Source organism: Centropristis striata, chromosome 23, assembly GCF_030273125.1.
Source record: "Centropristis striata isolate RG_2023a ecotype Rhode Island chromosome 23, C.striata_1.0, whole genome shotgun sequence".
Lineage (NCBI taxonomy): Eukaryota > Metazoa > Chordata > Actinopteri > Perciformes > Serranidae > Centropristis > Centropristis striata.
The window spans coordinates 29,856,495-29,875,542 of NC_081539.1; the positions used below are offsets into that span (position 1 = coordinate 29,856,495).

Genomic DNA, 19,048 nt, shown 5'->3' on the forward strand with positions numbered 1-19,048 from the left:
TTTTGCTTTCGATACCCCAACATCCATTAACAGCTAACCAAGGTTATAATAGTTTTGGATTTTTCATTAGTTTTAGTTTTAATTTTGTTGTCAATTTTTGTTTTCAAATTCAGTTAGTTTTAGTTCGTTTTCAGAGTGAGTTCATTAGTTTTAATTAGTTTTTATTTTTTGGAAAATGCTTAGTTTTAGTTTAGTTTTTATTAGTTTTAGTTTTTTTGTAATGGGGTATTTGTTGGGTGCCAGATTCAATAAGGTCACAATAAATGTTTCCTTTGTTTCCTTTGTCTGATCCATCTCAGCCCCAATAAGTTTATTAAGTCATAAAACCAGATGGATTAAATAGATTTAATATCAACCAAAAGAATTATGTATGAAAAAAGTTGACAAAGATGAAAACTAAGGACATTTTCACTATAATTTCAGTTAGTTTTAGTTAGTTTCAGCCATTTGCACTGCACACTGCTCACCGTGTTCAGGTGGCGGGGCATTTTTCTAATTTATTTAGACCCTGCCAAGAATGAAATATTACCCATAAAATTCCCCCATTTGCACGTTATCTGAGCCCCCAGGCTCAATTTAACTTTTAGGCAAGCAAAACCAAAAATCACAGAGATTGCCATCTTTAGCTCCTGTAACAGACTTTTTTTGTGTTCCAGTTTGAAGCACTTTATGAATATATACAAACAGCCCGTCCAATGAGCATCTCCAGAGCTCATTGTTGCTACTTGGAGCCTGACACCAGGCTCACTCACTCTAACAGAAGCCGTGGACTCACATTTGTTCCATTGTTGAATAATGGTTTGGCTTTTATTGCATTCTCTACACCAAGCTTCCCTCCATGTTTAGTGAATTTCATTCTCAGTGTGTATGCCATCCTGAGCAGCAGGCCACCAGAATGACTGAAGCAGCTCCACAACACTGTGTAGGAGAATAGTGAAGAGAAGAGTGAAGAATAAAAAGGTTTGAGGCAAATACGCAGCCTGACTTTTCATTACTTCTTTGAGATTCAAGGCCAGTGTTTTTGTGGGGTTTTTTCTCTGCACTTCAAACAATACGCTTTATTTTTTTATTAGTTGAATTTTCTCTTTATAGGTTGGTTGGTTGGCTTTGTGTTGCTAAATGCAGCAGTTGAAGAATCTGTTTTCCATTTTTATGATGAAGACTGAGAGAATACAGAGAGGCTGGGATTGTCCAAATCCCTAAAGCCTCTTCTGTGGGAAAGCCCGACCGATCCCCCATCTTCTCCCTGCTCCAAAGATCTGAGCTGTGATTCCCTCTGGCAGGATTTTATAGGGACACTGAAAGCTCTATTACACCAAAGCCTTCCCCTGACAAGCCAAATGACATGATAACAGATGACATTCTGCACTTTAAACTCCTATAGAGATTTCTTACTTTCTACTCATGCCCTTTCCCTTAACAAAACACTTGCAAGAAATGCCTTCAGATTTGGTATTTGCTGATCTTTTTCTTACCTTTTTGTATTTCTAAAGCCCCTTTCACACATACACTGTAACCCTGAACTCTGATAATGAAACAAATCATCATACCAACGGAAATGTCTAACTGAAGAGACAAGATTCAGGAGATTCTGTCGGACAAATTCTAGGTTTCAAGGACAATGATGGCTTGCTTCTTCATGACCAAATTACAAACCGGTTATGTGTCCATAGCGTACATTTTGCGTGATGTCCCGCCTCCTGCACACTCTACTCTACTCTCTACTCACACCTGCCACCCTCATCTAAACCAGCTATTCTCAACCTTGGGGTCGGGACCCCAATTGGGGTCGCGAGATGATTTCTAGGGGTCGCCAAATCATTTTGAACACAACATTTTGTGTCTTTTTTTTGGTCATTTTGTGTCTTTTTTTTTGTCATTTTGTGTCTTGTTTTTGGTCATTTTGTTTCCTTTTTTGGTCATTTTGTGTCTTTTTTTGGTCATTTTGTTTCTTTTTTTGGGTGATCTGAACTGTGCGTCAAGGTTATAATAGTTTTTTATTTTTCATTAGTTTTAGTTTTAATTTTGTTGTCAATTTTTGTTTTCAAATTCAGTTAGTTTTAGTTAGTTTTTAGAGTGGGTTTGCTAGTTTTAATTAGTTTTTATTTTTTGGAAAATGCTTAGTTTTAGTTTAGTTTTTATTAGTTTTAGTGTTAGTTTTAGTTTTTTTGTAATGGGGTATTTGTTGGGTGCCAGATTCAGAAAGGTCACAGTAATTGTTGCCTTTATTTCCTTTTATTATCCATCTCAGCCCCAATAAGTTTATTAAGTCATAAAACCAGATAGATGAAATAGATTTCATATCAACCAAAAAGGTTTACGTATGAAAAAAGTTGACAAAGACGAAAACTAAGGACATTTTCACTATAATTTCAGTTAGTTTTAGTTAGTTTTGTAACCACACAATACAGTTTCAGTTAGTTATCGTTTTTTAAAACCTCTCGTTTTTATTTTTATTTCAGTTAAGAAAATGTTTTTTCCATTCTAGTTTTCGTTATTTCGTTAGTTTTCATTTACTATAATAACCTTGCTGTGCGTGTGAGATTGTGTTCAGTGAGTGGGGGTCATGGACAACATGTATGTTAAATTAGGGGTCGCGACTCAAAAAGGTTGAGAACTACTGGTCTAAACAGCCAGCAGGTCTGCCATGGACCTGTAATCCTCTGGACAATGTCTGGAGAATCAGACAGGTCATATGAGTAAACAGCTTAGCTCTCATGTTAAGTTGTATTTTGATGGATGTTTAAATGTTGTTGGAGGTCAAATTGAACAGGAAATAACCTTTTTTTTATTCATTTTGACTTGAGTTTCTCCCCTGGAAACCTGTAATGCAGTTTCTCACCCTTCCCCCTCTGTGCTGTGTTTGTCCCCAGGCATGGCTCCAGAGGTACGGCTACCTCCCTCCTGCAGACCCCAGAATGTCGGTGCTGCGTTCTGCACAAGACATGCAGTCAGCTATCGCTGCCATGCAGCGCCGCTACGGCCTCCATGTCACAGGGATCCTGGACAGCAACACTTTAGTGTGAGTCACACAAGAACATTTGAGTTCTGAGCTCGGTTCATGAGTTTCTGTTCTTGCCAGTAATTCAATGAATATACACTACCGGTCAAAAGTTTTAGAACACCCCAATTTTTCCAGTTTTTTATTGAAATTCAAGCAGTTCAAGTCAAATGAACAGCTTGAAAGGGTCCAAAGGTAAGTGGTGAACTGCCAGAGGTAAATAAAAAAATAATGTACATTTCAGAATTATACAAGTAGGCCTTTTTCAGGGAACGAGAAATGGGTTAACAACTTAACTCTATGGAGTCTTGGGCTATTTTGTCCATTTTTGAATTCTTTTCATGTCTTTGTAAGTCATTTTGTGTCTTTTGGTGTCTTTTTTGCCATTTTGTGTCTTTTTTTGGTCATTTTGTGTCTTTTTTTAGTCCTTTAGTCCAACATAAAATGTGATTTTGAATCTTTTTTTTACTTTCAAAACACTATCATGCTCAATAAAGAATTTTAAATGTTGCAAATGTGCATTAATTTCAGAGTACACTGAGACATTAAACTGCATCATTTTCAATTAAATTCTGGAGAAGTTGGTGTGTTCTAAAACTTTTGACCAGTAGTGTATCTGGATGCACATGTGGCCTGTAAGAGTTAAATGTAAATACAAAGAAGCAGCAATGTTTAATCAGTCTTGGTATATTTGTTTGTTGTGTGCATGTTACTTTGGAAAATTAGTTTGTAGATTTTCAAACAAAAGACTGATGGCTAGTAAAATGTCACTATTTCATAAGTTTGAATAATTATTGAAATACTAAAACAGCCAAAAACACAGATGTCCTATTCCAATGTTATTCCTGATATGTTGGTGTTATTTATTTTGGACATAAATAGATGTGAACATCAGCCAGAAGGTAAAACATGCAGTGAAATATAGTTAAAAATCACAAATTGGTGTAGACATCTTCAAAATGCGTGACAAATGGTGGAGGAGTCTCATTCATTCCCTGTTTTGCATTCTGAAAGCAGCCAGAGTCGGTTTGCCAGACACAAAGTTTCCCCAACATGAATTAAGTGGGCCGTTTTAATTTGATCAAAGAGGCCTTTTACAGAGAGAACACCTCTGTTGTCAGATCAAAGGCTCCAAAATGCCAAGGTATTAATACTCAATGGAAGAGAGTGAAGAGTAGGGACAGCTTTAGTCAATCCTCATATTAACGGTCAAGCCTGAAAGCATCAGACAAGGATAACGTTCGTTTAAAGGAAGAACACACTTTTTTGGTATCTACAACGACAAGAGGAGTCTTTCTGATGCTTCCTGTTGTAGTCTAGACGGATTTCAGAATAAAGGCGAGGAGCATTTATGGGTACAAGTCAGGAACTGGCCTACTTTACTTATTTCAAGGGTGCAGAATCCCAAAAAAATGGTTCCCAATCGAAATTTTGAGTTTTTGACCTTCTCATTTGCATATCAATATGGCGGCCAAATTGCCCATCTTGCTCAGTCTTTAGACCATTTTGCCACAGTTTTATTGTAGGTAGGCAATCAAGATGAGGAAATTAAGTTTCTGGATCTATAGTCTAGAGTCAAAGCAAGGATATAGTGGAGGCTCAGTGTCTTTTTTATGTATATATACATATATATATATATATATATATATGCAAAATACCAACTTTTAAAGTGAGATTAATCATTATTTGTGTCATTTTTTAAGGCCGACATAAATATATCAATATCACTTTTAAATGTTCCAGTTGGTATTTTGCATATATATATATATATATACATAAAAAAGACACTGAGCCTCCACTATATTCTTGCTCTGACCCTAGACTATAGATCCAGAAACTTAATTTCCTCATCTTTGATTGCCTACTTACAAAAAAACTAAGGGGAAATGGTCCAATCACTGTGCAAGATGGGCAATTTGGTGGCCATTTGATACAAATTAGAAGGTCAAAAACTCAAAATTTCGCTTGGGAACCATTTTTTTTGGACTCAGCACCCTTGAAATAAGTAAAGTAGGCCGGTTCCTGACTTGTACCCATAAATGCTCCTCACTTTCACTTTTTGGACAATTCCGTCTAGACTATTGAGCCTACATAGGAATATAATGATGGTAAACCCACCTGAGGCCTCTATAAGAGATATTGAGAATCAAAGCGACATTAGTTCTGTGCAAAGAGAAGTTGGCCGTTCTTTTAGGGTTTTTTAGGCTAGCACTTACTAGCTAGCTAGGTTAGCAAGGTGCCTTGGTAATTTACATTAATTGGGATATTAATTGGGATGCTAATTTTGGTTTTGACTTCAAACGAAAATGTAGGAAAAATGAAGTGATGTCACAGCATTAGACATGGCCTATGTGGAGGGTTTTTGTCTGTCTGTGAACTTCCAATACTTTCTAATTACGTAGAGAATGAGGAGCTTCTGGTGACTGCTAGGAGAAACCAGCACAGAGTAGAAAAGATCCAACTATTCCACATTCTCTCAGGATTTTGCAACAATCCATTCAGAATGTATAATTGTGGTCTTAGAGTGTCTTTTGTCCGAATGCTGAACAAAGTATTTTTAGGCAAAGGAAATGTTGTAATTAACTTTTAAGTTCTAAGATGAAACACGGACAACTCTGTGGTAGCAACCTATCAATCACAGGGTGGCCACGCCCTAAAGCATTCCCTCATGTATCATCTATTATTATTTTTGACAAAATAAACACCACGCTGTATTGAAGAAGACTTGACACCATAAACTCAGACCTAAAAAGATGAAAGTTTACTTTATTGTCAAAGTACAAGGCACACGGAAATTGAAAATTGTTTCTCACAGTCCCATGAGATCTATGAAAAGAGAAAGAAAGATTAAAAACAGTAAATGTACACTACAGGTCAAAAGTTTTAGAACACACCAACTTTTCCAGAATTTAATTGAAAATGATGCAGTTTAATGTCTCAGTGTACTCTGAAATTAATGCACATTTGCAACATTTAAAATTCTTTATTGAGCATGATAGTGTTTTGAAAGTAAAAAAAAGATTCAAAATCACATTTTATGTTGGGATAAAGGACTAAAAAAAGACACAAAATTACCAAAAAAAGACACAAAATGACCAAAAAAAGACACAAAATGACAAAAAAAGACACCAAAAGACACAAAATGACCAAAAAAAGACACAAAATGACAAAAAAAGACACCAAAAGACACAAAATGACCAAAAAAAGACACAAAATGACTTACAAAGACATGAAAAGAATTAAAAAATGGACAAAATAGCCCAAGACTCCATAGAGTTAAGTTGTTAACCCATTTCTTGTTCCCTGAAAAAGGCCTACTTGTATAATTCTGAAATGTACATTATTTCTCAGTTTTGGTTAAGCTTACCTTTTTTTATTTACCTCTGGCAGTTCACCACTTACCTTTGTACCCTTTCAAGCTGTTCATTTGACTTGAACTGCTTGAATTTCAATAAAAAACTGGAAAAATTGGGGTGTTCTAAAACTTTTGACCGGTAGTGTATGAATATGGAACGATATAAAAAACCAACTTTGTTACGTGAGGATATTTGAAATAAAACACAGTATATAATATGCAGTATATGCAGTAACAGTGATACTATGTAGCCAGTTTTAACTCTTGGGCCTTAACCAGAAATCATTTTACCTGCAAATCACTGAAGCCACTGTTCACTGACATTTGTCCCCACCAACACTGAAATGCCATCCGTGCTACAAATAGCAATGAGCTCAAATTGTCCAGTGAAGTGTAGCGTGGCGGTGTGGTGGCCGGCAGACTAACAGCTGTCCAACCACTGGGCTGAAACAGTGAAATGGGATAAGCTAACAGCTAACAGCTAACAGCATGCCTGTGTTTCTCTCTTCTCCACCTCTGCTTCACTTTGCTGATGTAGCGATAACACGATAAGGTGAGGCGTGTTTTTTGTGTAATTTGTGATTTGTTATTTTGGTAACACTTTACTTGAAGGTATCGTCATAATAGTGACATTATACTATCATAACTGTGACATGACACAGTCATAAATGTGTCATAAACATTATGTCAATGTCATAAACGTTTATGACTGCTGTCATTAAGTGTCATTCGGTTTTTGTCATGACAAGTTGACATATTTTGTTTATGTCAAGTTGCCATGACAAAGACATTTTCTGGTAATGTCACTTTGATTAAAGTCAAGTTGTCATAATCAAGACAACCCAAGGAATGTCAACTTGTCATGACAAAAACCGAATGACACTTAATGACAGCAGTCATAAACGTTTATGACATTGACATAATGTTTATGACACGTTTATGACTGTGTCATGTCACAGTTATGACAGTATCATGTCACTATTATGACGATAAGTAAAGTAAAACTTATCGACAAGTAAAGTGTTGCCGTTATTTTTCACTTAAGTACAGTCTGGGAGTTATGAGAAACTGCCTTGTGATGTGTTTAGTTTTTAAAAACTTCCAATATGTATGTATTGCATTTGTGCATTCTCATGTATATGCTTTGCATGTGTTTCATCCATTTCCTGCTCACATTTTGACCTGTTAGAGTTGCAAATGCACAGAGAGCTTCATATGAATCATTGCATCCATCAGTAAACACCTCCGTTCATTATCGTAAAGAGCTACATTAATTAGAACTGGTTTCTAGTCATCATTTGTTCATCACTTTTTGAAAAATATGCACCCACAGCAGAATAATAAAGTGATCTTTGGTGTTGATTGTTGACCTCCTCTCTTCTGTCCTGCAGGTGGATGAAGAAGCCCAGATGTGGAGTTCCTGACCAGATAGGAAACGCTCACAGATTCAGTGTGAGGAAACGGCGGTACGCCCTAACGGGTCAGAAGTGGCAACACAAACATATCACATACAGGTGGGTGGTTTTAAATGTGTCAATATTCTGTTGCTCAAGTGATTAATATAGAGCTGGTGCCATTACAGCATTACATTTCATGATAATTCAATGTCCCTGCAATCTCAATAACCACCAGGATAGACCCAGAAAACCCCACCACACACACTGACTCTCCCCCATCAACAGGGCTGTTGTTAAGTTGTGAAGACATCCGGTATCTCACTATGCTCCTACTAGTCTATATGGAATTGTCCAAAAAGTGAAAGTGAGGAGCATTTATGGGTACAAGTCAGGAACCGGCCTACTTTACTTATTTCAAGGGTGCTGAATCCCAAAAAAATGGTTCCCAAGCGAAATTTCGAGTTTTTGACCTTCTCATTTGCAAATCAATATGGCGGCCAAATTGCCCATCTTGCTCAGTCGTTGGACGTTGATATATGCAAAATACCAACTTTTAAGGTGAAATTAAACATTATTTGGGTGTTTTTTTTAAGGCCGACATAAATATTCAATCAATATCACTTTTAAATGTTCCAGTTGGTATTTTGCATACATATATATACATAAAAAAGACACTGAGCCTCCACTATATCCTTGCTCTGACCCTAGACTATAGATCCAGAAACTTAATTTCCTCATCTTGATTACCTACTTACAATAAAACTAAGGGGAAATGGTCCAACGACTGTGCAAGATGGGCAATTGGCCATTTCATATACAAATTAGAAGGTCAAAAACTCAAAATTTTGCTTGGGAACCATTTTTTTGGACTCAGCACCCTTGAGATATGTAAGGTAGGCCGGTTCCTGACTTGTACCCATAAATGCTCCTCACTTCTTATAGGAGGCCTTTATTCTGAAATCCATCTAGACTATACAGTACAGTACAAAGACAGAGGCATGTAACACAAACAGGACTTCAGTGTCATTGACCTTTTTCATTAGCATACACATTCCTTTGAGAGGGATGGAAAATTAACCACTTTTTCATGCAGTCTTTGCTCTATTTTATCCTCTGTATCTGCCTTTATTGCATCTGTGGCAGCCTTTTTATAAACTGAAATCTTGGTAGAACTTTTGACCGTATAGTTCATGTCAATCAGCTTTATGCTTAAACATTTCCCGAGTCCCTCTCGGGCAGCAACTGCTGAACACAATATTTTGACTTATATAATGGAAAACCATTATACAAATGGCAAACCAAAGTTCAATATTGCTTTAAGCCACGACAATAACTACACATGGAGCATGTTCGTTAAAGCTCAGACTGTAGAAGAAGCAGCTTTATCCTCAGAACATGCAGCACAAATGGGAAAAGAGTGTAAATGTAAGAGCCGTACATGTACCACGGATCTGATCACCAATTTCATAATTCACAAGCACAGTTTCTGGCATTCAGCTACATGATTAATAATGTATAGGGCAACTTGTTATATAATATTTCCCTGTTGATTTAGTGAGGTCAGTAGCCCAGTTTCTGTAATATTTTATAGATACTATACCATCGCCCTCAGCTCCATGTTTCATGGGATAATCCCCAAGAAGTGGGCTTGTTTTTTATTTTGCTCTGCCCCGAGGATAAATGTATAAGCAGCATTACATGTGGAATATAATCTAGTGGATCAGGGACCTACAGCTGCAGTAGGACTGTATATCATTGAGATGTCCAGATTCATGCCTTTTTCATGCATTTTTTTTCTTTTTAATAAATTACACTGGAATTGGTTTTGCAACTTGTTTCATGAGTGCTGGGTTCGTCATGTGACAGCACAGATTTGAAAAGAAGAAAATGAGCAGGCTTGATGAAGAGTGGAGCAGTAGATAGGTGGAGGAAAGAGGGTGATGGAGGAGAAGCAGCTGCAGAGAGAAAGAGATGAGCTGAGAGTTGAGGAGAGGAGAGGAGGAAACCCCAGTGGAAAGCAGAGGGTGCTCTCTGACAGATTAGGGTTATGTAATAGGATGGGAGCATTTTGAGAGTGTGTGCTTGTGTGTGTGTGTGTGTGTGTGTGTGTGTGTGTGTGTGTGTGTGTGTTGTACATGGATGTGTGCCTGGCCTCCAGTCAGCAGTCAGATGTGCCTGCAGCTGCTCCTTTTAACTCAAATCGGTGCAATGGAGATAGTTAGAGAATGTAGCACATTTATTATTATCTAAAGACATCCATAACCAGTATCGTGTGTCGCATTTCCATGTAGATTCATCTTGAAGAATACATGATTTAGACCAGGGGTGTCAAACTCTGGCCCGCGGGCCAAATTTGGCCCACAGTGTAATTTTATTTGGCCCGCGAGCCAATATCAAATTATTATATTATTATTGTACGATAAAAGCTGACCCGCCAGTATTATACGGCGCATTTACCGCTAATACTGGATTTATTATTGTTATTTTATTTTTAAATGTATTAACCTTATTGAAAAACTTTATTTTGATACTAAATCAGAAGGATGCAAATAGAAAAGAGGCATACGATTTTTATTTAATTTTTATTTAATAAATTAATGACATTGATGTGTTTTTTATTTGAAATGTGATTTTGCATGTCTGCACTATTTAGTTATATATTGTATGTTTATAAGCGTTGCTGGTTCCATATTTAATGTTAAAGCAAAACATGTCTGGTATATATTAAAAGGTTTATTTGTTCAATGTTGGCCCGCAATTTTATTCAAGTTTTAAATTTTGGCCCATTGTGTATTTGAGTTTGACACCCCTGATTTAGACTGTTATTTTATGTTTTGCCCATGGGTTATCACAATGCTGTGAGCTTGGTGAGATCTCTTAATAACTGCATTGTAGCTCTCTGAATCCGAATCAAATAGTGAGGTGGCCCTAGTTTCCAATAGACACCAAAACAAATCTGAAACTGCAATTAAATGGCATATTTTTTGGTTTTCTGTAATAGTAATTGTTTCTGTAATATGTGTTTAAACAGACTGATAAAGATAAATAATGTAATGTATATGTAATGTAGCTTTTTTCCTCTTTCAGTCTTTGACTGAAGTCACTCGTTCTTACCTAAAAAACCTTCTTCATTCTCCAGACTATGAGCTGAAAGGTCCAAAAATAATTGTAAAAAAACCCAAACAACTCTGGCATTTGGAGAATATAAGAAATGCATGGCCGCCCCAGGTGTGTGCTAGATTCCATGTACCCACATACAGTAGTTGCTGTGGGGAGGCACTAATTAGCTTTGGCATCCCTACAGTTCTCCCTGCATGCAGGTACTATTATAGCACATGAGTTGCATCCGGAATCATTATCACCTCACAACATGGAGTTTAATATTTTATATGGCCTCAGAGCAGGCACGGGATTCTTTCATTTGTGGTTTTGCAGCCTCTCCCTGCACATGTTTCTCTCTTGCCCTTAAAATAGGACACACATAAAGTGAGATGGGTAATAGAATCAAATGAAACCATCTTTGTATTCCTCAAGAGGCCACAGTTGCTGCTAAGGCGTTTCATTGTAACCTCAGACAGAGCTAGACGAGGACGTGTATTCATGAGAACCCTCAAGGTACTACAACATTTTTTCTTTATCAAAATCTCAGGGAAAACATTTGTGCCGTTGCAGACTCTCTGGGTCAGCTGATATTGATTTGAAATTGTCTTGTACTTAGCAAGTCTCTATCTGCTCTACATAGACACTTGAAAAGACAAAAGGGCCATTTCTTGTTGCCTCCATAAGTGGCCCCAATCACACAGAGACTGTTTGCTTCCTCAACAACCAACCATTGCACCAACACACCACTTCAATTGATGTGCAAGATTGTTTCTGTAATTCATGAGTATTGGCACATCTTGAAACGGGAGATTCTTATTACTCATACTTGTTTTATGACAGTGGAGGACACAACATTTCTAAGCTATTATTCATCACAATTTATATCACTTACAAGAAATTTGATTACAAGCAACAACAAGCCATCAAAACTGGATTGTTGTGGCTTTCAGCATATTCCAGCTCATTGGTTTGATTTAACGGGCCACCAGTTTACTGTTTAGCTTCGTTCTTACCGCTCTCATCCAAGCTGTTTAGCAATAGAGCAGGCAGCTGGCCAGCAAGAAACAGCAGACAAACAAAATGAGCAACTAAACTGTGAAAAAAGTTTAATATGTAACAGTTTACACTGCAAAAAAAGGAAAATTGGGTGAACTCAAAATTTCATGGCAACAAACGTCGATAAAATTTTAAGTTGGACAATTAAACTAAATATTTTAAGTTTTGTTTTTGAGTTTGCTCAACTCTGAATTATGATTTTTGTCAACTCAACTGTAAATTGTACTAACTTATAATTTTACATTGTAATAACTTTTAATCCTTACTTCTGCTAACTTCTGCAATGTGCTGAATTTGATTGTAACGCTGCTATGAAATGTCAGCTAATGTTGCGACCACAATTTTGAGTTAGCATTGATGCGCTAATGGCTACTCTTGTAGCTGTAACAAGCAGCGCCGCTAGCATTAGTTAGCCGCTAGCATCAGTTAGCCGCTAGCATCAGTTAGCCGCTAGCTTTCGCTAATGACCGAATTTCACTGATTTCCCGCATTTCACAACAAAGAAATAAGAGTTATCAGAACTATTGTCCCTTGTTGTGAACCCCAACTTAAAGATATAAGTAACAACAACTCACCAACTTGTTTTTGAGCAGACAACTGGCTTCCTTTGTTGTGCTAACTGACATTATTGCCCTAAATGTCAATCATTTATATTTCCAAGTTTTGCCAACTTAAATCACTGTTTTAGGCCAAAAAATATAAGTTGGCTTTTTTACAGTGTAGGAACCAAGTATTTCCCTTAAGAGTTGGTGGAGACCAAAAGCAGAGCTAAAAGAAGAGTTGGACTCATATTCTTCAGCTCCAAATTTTCAGATACATGTTTAGATCACAACAACATGATTGTCAGACAGTAGCCAATGGTTTTTGGTGTTTTATTTGATCACTTTTGCTCTCCACACAGACATGCATGAAACCAAAGCCTGCAAGATGCAAACATTGTCCTGTTGCCTATCGATTCTGGAACCATTTGCAGATAACTGCATATAGCGATTAAAGCTACACTGTAAATCATGAGAACATCATGTGATCAGTGGATGACCCAAACAAAGACCAGTTTAATTCATTAATTCATTAATCAGCTCCACCTTCCACACTGCTGTTGACTATTAAAATGTCTTACTCCATCATTTCTGCCACCAAAAGCTCTGCTTCCTTTTTCAACAAATACAGTTCTGATGTTTTGTTTTTGTAGACTTGTCTTTTAGAATTACATAAATTACATTTCTTAATGATACCTGTGTGTGACTGTCAAAACAGAAAATCATTAGCTGAAAGTGAAACTTTTTCCAGAACTTGTTAGAGCGTAATTAAAGCAAACACGTCTCTGCTAAAGTGAGAGCCGGCTGTCAGCAAGTCCGTCTTGAAAGAGCAGATTGAGAAATGGAAACAGTTTGTGGTTGGGTTTAAGCAATTACAACATTTAAAATGAACATCGCTGGTTATTCAGTGGCACTCTATTTATATTTCATAACCAGCCTTTATGCTTCCCTTTTCACTGAGTTTGATTCAATAATTAATCTGAGCTTACATCCAATATTAATATGCAGGATATAAATGCAGCAGTCGGCCCACCATGCAGAAGAAGATGAGCAATAAAAGACAAAAACGTCCTGATAATATTTATTCCTATTATGGGAAATGACAGCCAAACAGAGAGGAACTAAAATGAAAAGGGAACAAAGGAAAAGGGGGTGACAGGGAGTACAGTGAGAAACAGACAGGATGGAAGGAGGAGAGGGAGATTCTTGAAACTAATTGAAACACCTGAGGAAAAAGCACAGAGTTGTTTTGCTGTTCATCTCATTTACACACTGAAATTATCAACTATACATCAGATCCTGAGCTACAGAAATAAGAAGACACAGATAGTCAGGCGGCTTAGCCGAATAAAGAGGACACGCCGGACAAAAGCATCAAATTTTTTCCACATGCTCTCTATCACCATAGGTTTCAATTTTTGGTTCGGAGATGGCACCCATATAAAGTCTATGAGAAATGCTATATCTTCCAAGCCACTCAGAAGGTCAATCTTGGTGTCAAAATCTACATTTTCTGGGTCAAGAAATCATTTAAAGATATTGAGAATATCACTAGATGATTATTTGATCAAATAGAAATGTTCATTTTCACCCAGACTGGTAGGTCTTCAAGTGCTGCAGCAGGGAATCCTGAGTTGAAAATGTTTGGAATCTATGTTCCATAAACATAGCATTAGCATTAGCTGCCATGTACACTGCTCAAACAAATCAAGGTAAAGCTTTCATCTCATGTCAGATCTTGCTCAGCAATCAATGTAGATTTTGACACCAAGATTGACCTTCTGAGTGGCTTGGAAGATTTATTGTTTCTCATAGATTTTATATGGGTGCCATCTCCGATCCGCAATCTTGATGAAGTGGCTCCTACCAAAAATTGAAACCTATGGTGATAGAGAGCATGTGGAAAAAATCTGGTGCTTTTGTCCGGCGTGTCCCCTTTATTCTAAAATCTGGTCCTAAGCCGCCGGACTAAGAGTATAGAGTGTTTACAAGCGTCTAAGTTGGATGATGTAAACTATACCTATCTGTCCATCCCACGAGAGAAACCAAATTTTAATAGAGCGTGACACTGAGATATTTTCGGAGAGCGAATAAAGTGGAGTGAGGTTTTCCTGATTGCCCAAACCAGACTGGGGCTCTCAGCAGGCAGTGGGCTGTTGATAATCCTTAATTAGAAAATAAATTCCAGTGGCAGGAAATTGTCCCGTCCTCGCCACACCTGCAGCAACTCAAAGCCGGCAGGGGAGGACTCAGCTGTTTTCTCTCACAAATCGCTCCATTTAGCTCTCTGTTGGCGAACACCATGAGCGTGAAATGGCAGCACGCAGGGAAAACAGTGATAGTGATGGATTTTTTGGGGAGGGGGCTTACAGTGATCATGTAGATTGACACGCAGTCATATCCTCTTTTTTTTTTTTCAGCTCTTGTGTTGGTGACAGTTTTACTAAACTGACTGTATTGTTTTCTTTTCCACCGTATCTCGTGCTTCAAAGGCTGTTTACTGTGCCTGATTGGATTTTAATCTTTCATTTTTTCCTCTGAGTGGACATCCAGTAGAATAAGCTACTCAATACTACGTTTATTTTACCAAACACTCAGAGAAGCCAAGAGTCTTATCAGACCAATTTACAATAGATTTTCTCATCCTGACAGTTGAAGGAGAAATCCCGATTCGAGGCTTACTGGGGCATGATGATAAGAGGAAATAATCTTGTGTGAAATGTTTACAGAGACTTCTAGTGTTTTCCCAGTCTAACTTTTCCCTCCGGTGTCTCTTTTCTCTGCAGCATAAAGAACGTGACACCCAAAGTGGGTGCGGAGGAGACCCACGACGCCATTCGGCGAGCCTTTGACGTTTGGCAAAATGTGACGCCGCTTCGCTTTGAGGCTGTGCCCTACAGCGAGCTGGAGAGGACCAAGAAAGACGTGGACATCACCATCATCTTCGCTTCAGGTTTCCATGGCGATAGCTCGCCCTTTGACGGAGAGGGTGGCTTTCTGGCCCACGCCTACTTTCCAGGGCCGGGAATAGGAGGCGACACGCACTTTGACTCAGATGAACCGTGGACATTGGGAAACCCCAACCATGACGGTAGGCATTCATTTAATGATGGCTTTAACCCATTGAAGCCTGGAAAGCGGATACGTCGTTTTGTAGTATTTGTATAAGCTCTCAAATACTTTTTGAATTTCATTTCTATCTGCTACAGAGGCTGAAAAATCGATTATTTAGTAGAAGCGTTGACACTTCTGTTGAATTCCCAGAAAAACTTCAGGATTTAGGGGCTTATTTTAAAATCGGCCAGAGGTTTTACAGGAAGTTTTAGGCGTCAATGGGTTAAACAAGATGGTGTCAGACATGTTTTTTAAAAAAAAAGGTCAGTTAACTCACCTGGAACTTCGTCACTCATGAAGAAGCACAATGCTCAGTAAAGCAGCGAGTGGGGCAAAGGATTGGCCGATTTGATGATATATAGAGTCAAAACAATAAAAAAGGTCGAAGTATTTTGGTTGAAAAAGCCTTAACCGATCTATGATAATAATAATAATAATACATTTTATTTGTTATGCACTTTACATTACAGGAAATCTCAAAGTGCTGCAGGTTAAAAGCATAACATTCTAATTATAAAAAGGATAAAAAAGGGAAAAAAAACAGCTAAAAACAGAAAACATACATACATAATCTAAAAACCATCTAGATGGGAGGAACCAAAGGTTTTGCTAAAAAGGAAAGTTTTTAGTCCTTTTTTAAAAGTCTCTATGACCCTGTTTACACTTTTAAAATGCGCCTTCGGTGATCGGAAGTGGTCAGCGCCAAATACAACCGTAATGAGGGTCCAAGACGCATTATGATCGGATCACTCAAACCACTTGGCGAGGTGGTCTAGAACACATTTTACCACATATATTTTATTGAGTAAGTGCCAATGTGTCCTGGTGCGTCCCCGAAAAGGACGTCACAGGAAACTAGAGACTAGTGACTAGATAGTGATCCTTTTGATGAGGACTCATATCGAAACCTGGCCTTTTATGAGGGCATTGCTAGCAAGATAGCAACTAGCGACTCAAGTTGGTGTTATCCGATGTAATAAATGTGTGCGGGGCAATTCAAAATAGTATTTGACAGAACTTAACATTTACGTTTTTATAGAAAGTACTATTGATAGGTAATTACCATTGTATTTGCCTATTTAAAGTCGACTCGTTAACGTTACATTTTTGCGTCATGAAAACTAGCGATAGCTAGCTAGGTGGGATAGCGCTAACGTCTTCCCTACCTCAGGAACAAGGGCTCGACATTTAGCTGATGTAAATTTCACCTCAGCAGGTTCCTTTTTATGGCAGGAGGAGGCATTTCTCTTTCCTTACTCTTAGATGAACTCAGGCAGGAGATTCATTTTGCCATCTTTTCATAATATATGCATTTGCCGTCTTTTCAAAACAGGTTCATTTGTCATTTTCCAAAAAGGTCCTTTCTAATATATTTAATGTATCGTGCATTAATGTTTCTTGGTGAATGAGAATGTTAAGGTATTAATCTGAAAGGTAAAACCAGCGTAATTTAACCAAACGGCCTTTATGCCCTGTCATGTGGCCTTTGTGCCCTTAAAATAAGTGTGAACAGGAAGGCCAAATGCCCCTAAAATGGCAAAATTCCAAGCCTGCTGCATATAGCCCTTAGGTGAGCTGTGTGTCTGCTCTGGTTCACCACCATCTCCTCTCACTGAGGCACAGATTTGATGCTCTTCTAGCAGGTCTGATGTATAAAAGTGTAATGCCTGCTGGGTTTTGCTGTGGGTTTTGCTGGTCAGCCTGATCTGGTGTGATTTAAGTGTGATCAGCTGAGGCTTGCTCAGTCCTCTCTCTCTCTTTGACAACAGCAGATATCTCCATTGGTGAACCACAGTAATCACATCACCTCTCACTCCGCTGAGACCTCCAGCTTGTGCCCTCGCTGAATACTTGCCCTCGGAGCTTTACAGCTTGTCAGGCTCTGTGTAAGCCTTTAGCAGGGACCGTAAGTCATTCTGCTGTGTGGGTTGCATGATGAGCAGCTGTGTTGCTGTTTAGCATTGTGGTGGGATCCAACAGATCTCTACTGGTGTGTGTGTGCTTACAGCTTGACCTCTGACCTCCTGTGCAGCCTTCATTGTGGTGATGAAAGGGCTTAGTAAGAGAGAAGATGGCAGAGAGCATGCTAAAGGAAGGAAAATACTGTGAAAGAGACATACAAGAAAAGTTAAACTGAGCCAAAAAAAGAATAAACGTTAAATGGATTCTTGGTTTAAATTCCTGATGGAGGCTTATCGTAGCACGGCAAATTTGTGACTCAGATTTAAAAAGATGTTTTCAGCCTTTCTTCTTTGAATTCCTCATTTAATCTAAGGGGCAACGGTGCCTCGTGGTCCACCGAGAACTCAAGAGGAGTCATGACTGTTTCTGAGTCACGAGTCAAAACAATGACAGAGATGACTGAGCAGGAGACAAGGAGACACTCTTAAGAAATAAGGACCCAAATGAGAGGAAGAAAGCCGAGCTAGTAGCAGGAAGGCAGCGGAGATAACAGAGAGTGAAAAAAGAGGATAAGAGAGAATGGCAGAGTATCTCTAGACAAATATTGGAGGTTCAAGAGCTCACAAGAGAGAGAGACGGAGAGGGAAAGACTGAGAAAGCAGTGTAGCGAGAAGTAAAGAAAACATTTGAAGAGGAAAGGGGAGAGAGGAGAGCAGAGGAGATGAGTGGGAGCAGTTGAGCACTATGTGTTGGAAATAGAAGTGAGGAACTTGCTGTCGAAGACTGAATTTTAAGTAGGAGCGGTGGGGCTTTTGTAGGCTTAGATAATATGTTGTGAACGGCTATATTTAAGGCTTGTGAGAGTCGTGGTTTGATCGAACGGAGGAGAATCTCTCTCGCAGGTTGAATAACACGATGGAAACGATCGCAATAACCGCGAGGAAATTATTGCTGCGTCTGCTGTTTCATTGCCCTCATGATCATAGAAACTCATATTGTTAAAAGTACTAAAACACACATATTTACACAAGCGCAGGTGCATCCACACACACACACACACACACACACACACACACACACGTGTGTGTTGCCGTCCCTGCTGTCGCGCCTTGGAGGAAGGAGAAGCAGCTGTCATTGGAGGCTATGATTCACCCCTTCAACACTCACATACAGACACTCTCTCTCTCTTTCTACCCCTCAGTGCAATATTAATACAGCCCTGCTGCGGCCCACACTTCTGTGAAAGCATCCCATAATGCATTCAGTTCTATTACGTACTCTCCAGCTGGCTTTCTTGCAAAATATGAACATGCACTGGCTGAATCCTGACTGCTGGCCGTGGCGGGGGGTGTTCTTATTCCTGCATGATGACTGCTGTTACACTGAGATGAATTTCTGAAAGGCTGGTGCAGCTTGAAGCTGCCCACAGACAGTGTTTTGTGCTTGATATATATCTTCAAATTTCACATTTCCTATTCCAACAAATACCAGAAATATCAGGTACTGGTGTTGGTTTTTTTGTGTTTTTTGGAGCAATAACAAAACCTTGAGGCTGTGTATAGGTTCTTAAACCTAAAGGAAA

At 38.5% G+C, this 19,048-nt stretch overlaps 1 protein-coding gene across 2 annotated transcripts in view; it reads left to right on the forward strand.

The window, feature by feature from the left end:
• Positions 1–19,048, forward strand: part of LOC131962468 (matrix metalloproteinase-16-like) — a 111,292-nt gene that overhangs the window by 27,259 nt on the left and 64,985 nt on the right. Inside the window, exons 2-5 of one of the 2 annotated variants that reach the window (XM_059327475.1) lie at positions 2,874–3,022; positions 6,895–6,909; positions 7,748–7,870; positions 15,237–15,541. In XM_059327475.1, the coding sequence (XP_059183458.1) occupies positions 2,874–3,022; positions 6,895–6,909; positions 7,748–7,870; positions 15,237–15,541 (592 nt within the window). The remainder of the gene's footprint in view (positions 1–2,873; positions 3,023–6,894; positions 6,910–7,747; positions 7,871–15,236; positions 15,542–19,048) is intronic. The other variant, XM_059327476.1, reaches the window with a different exon arrangement.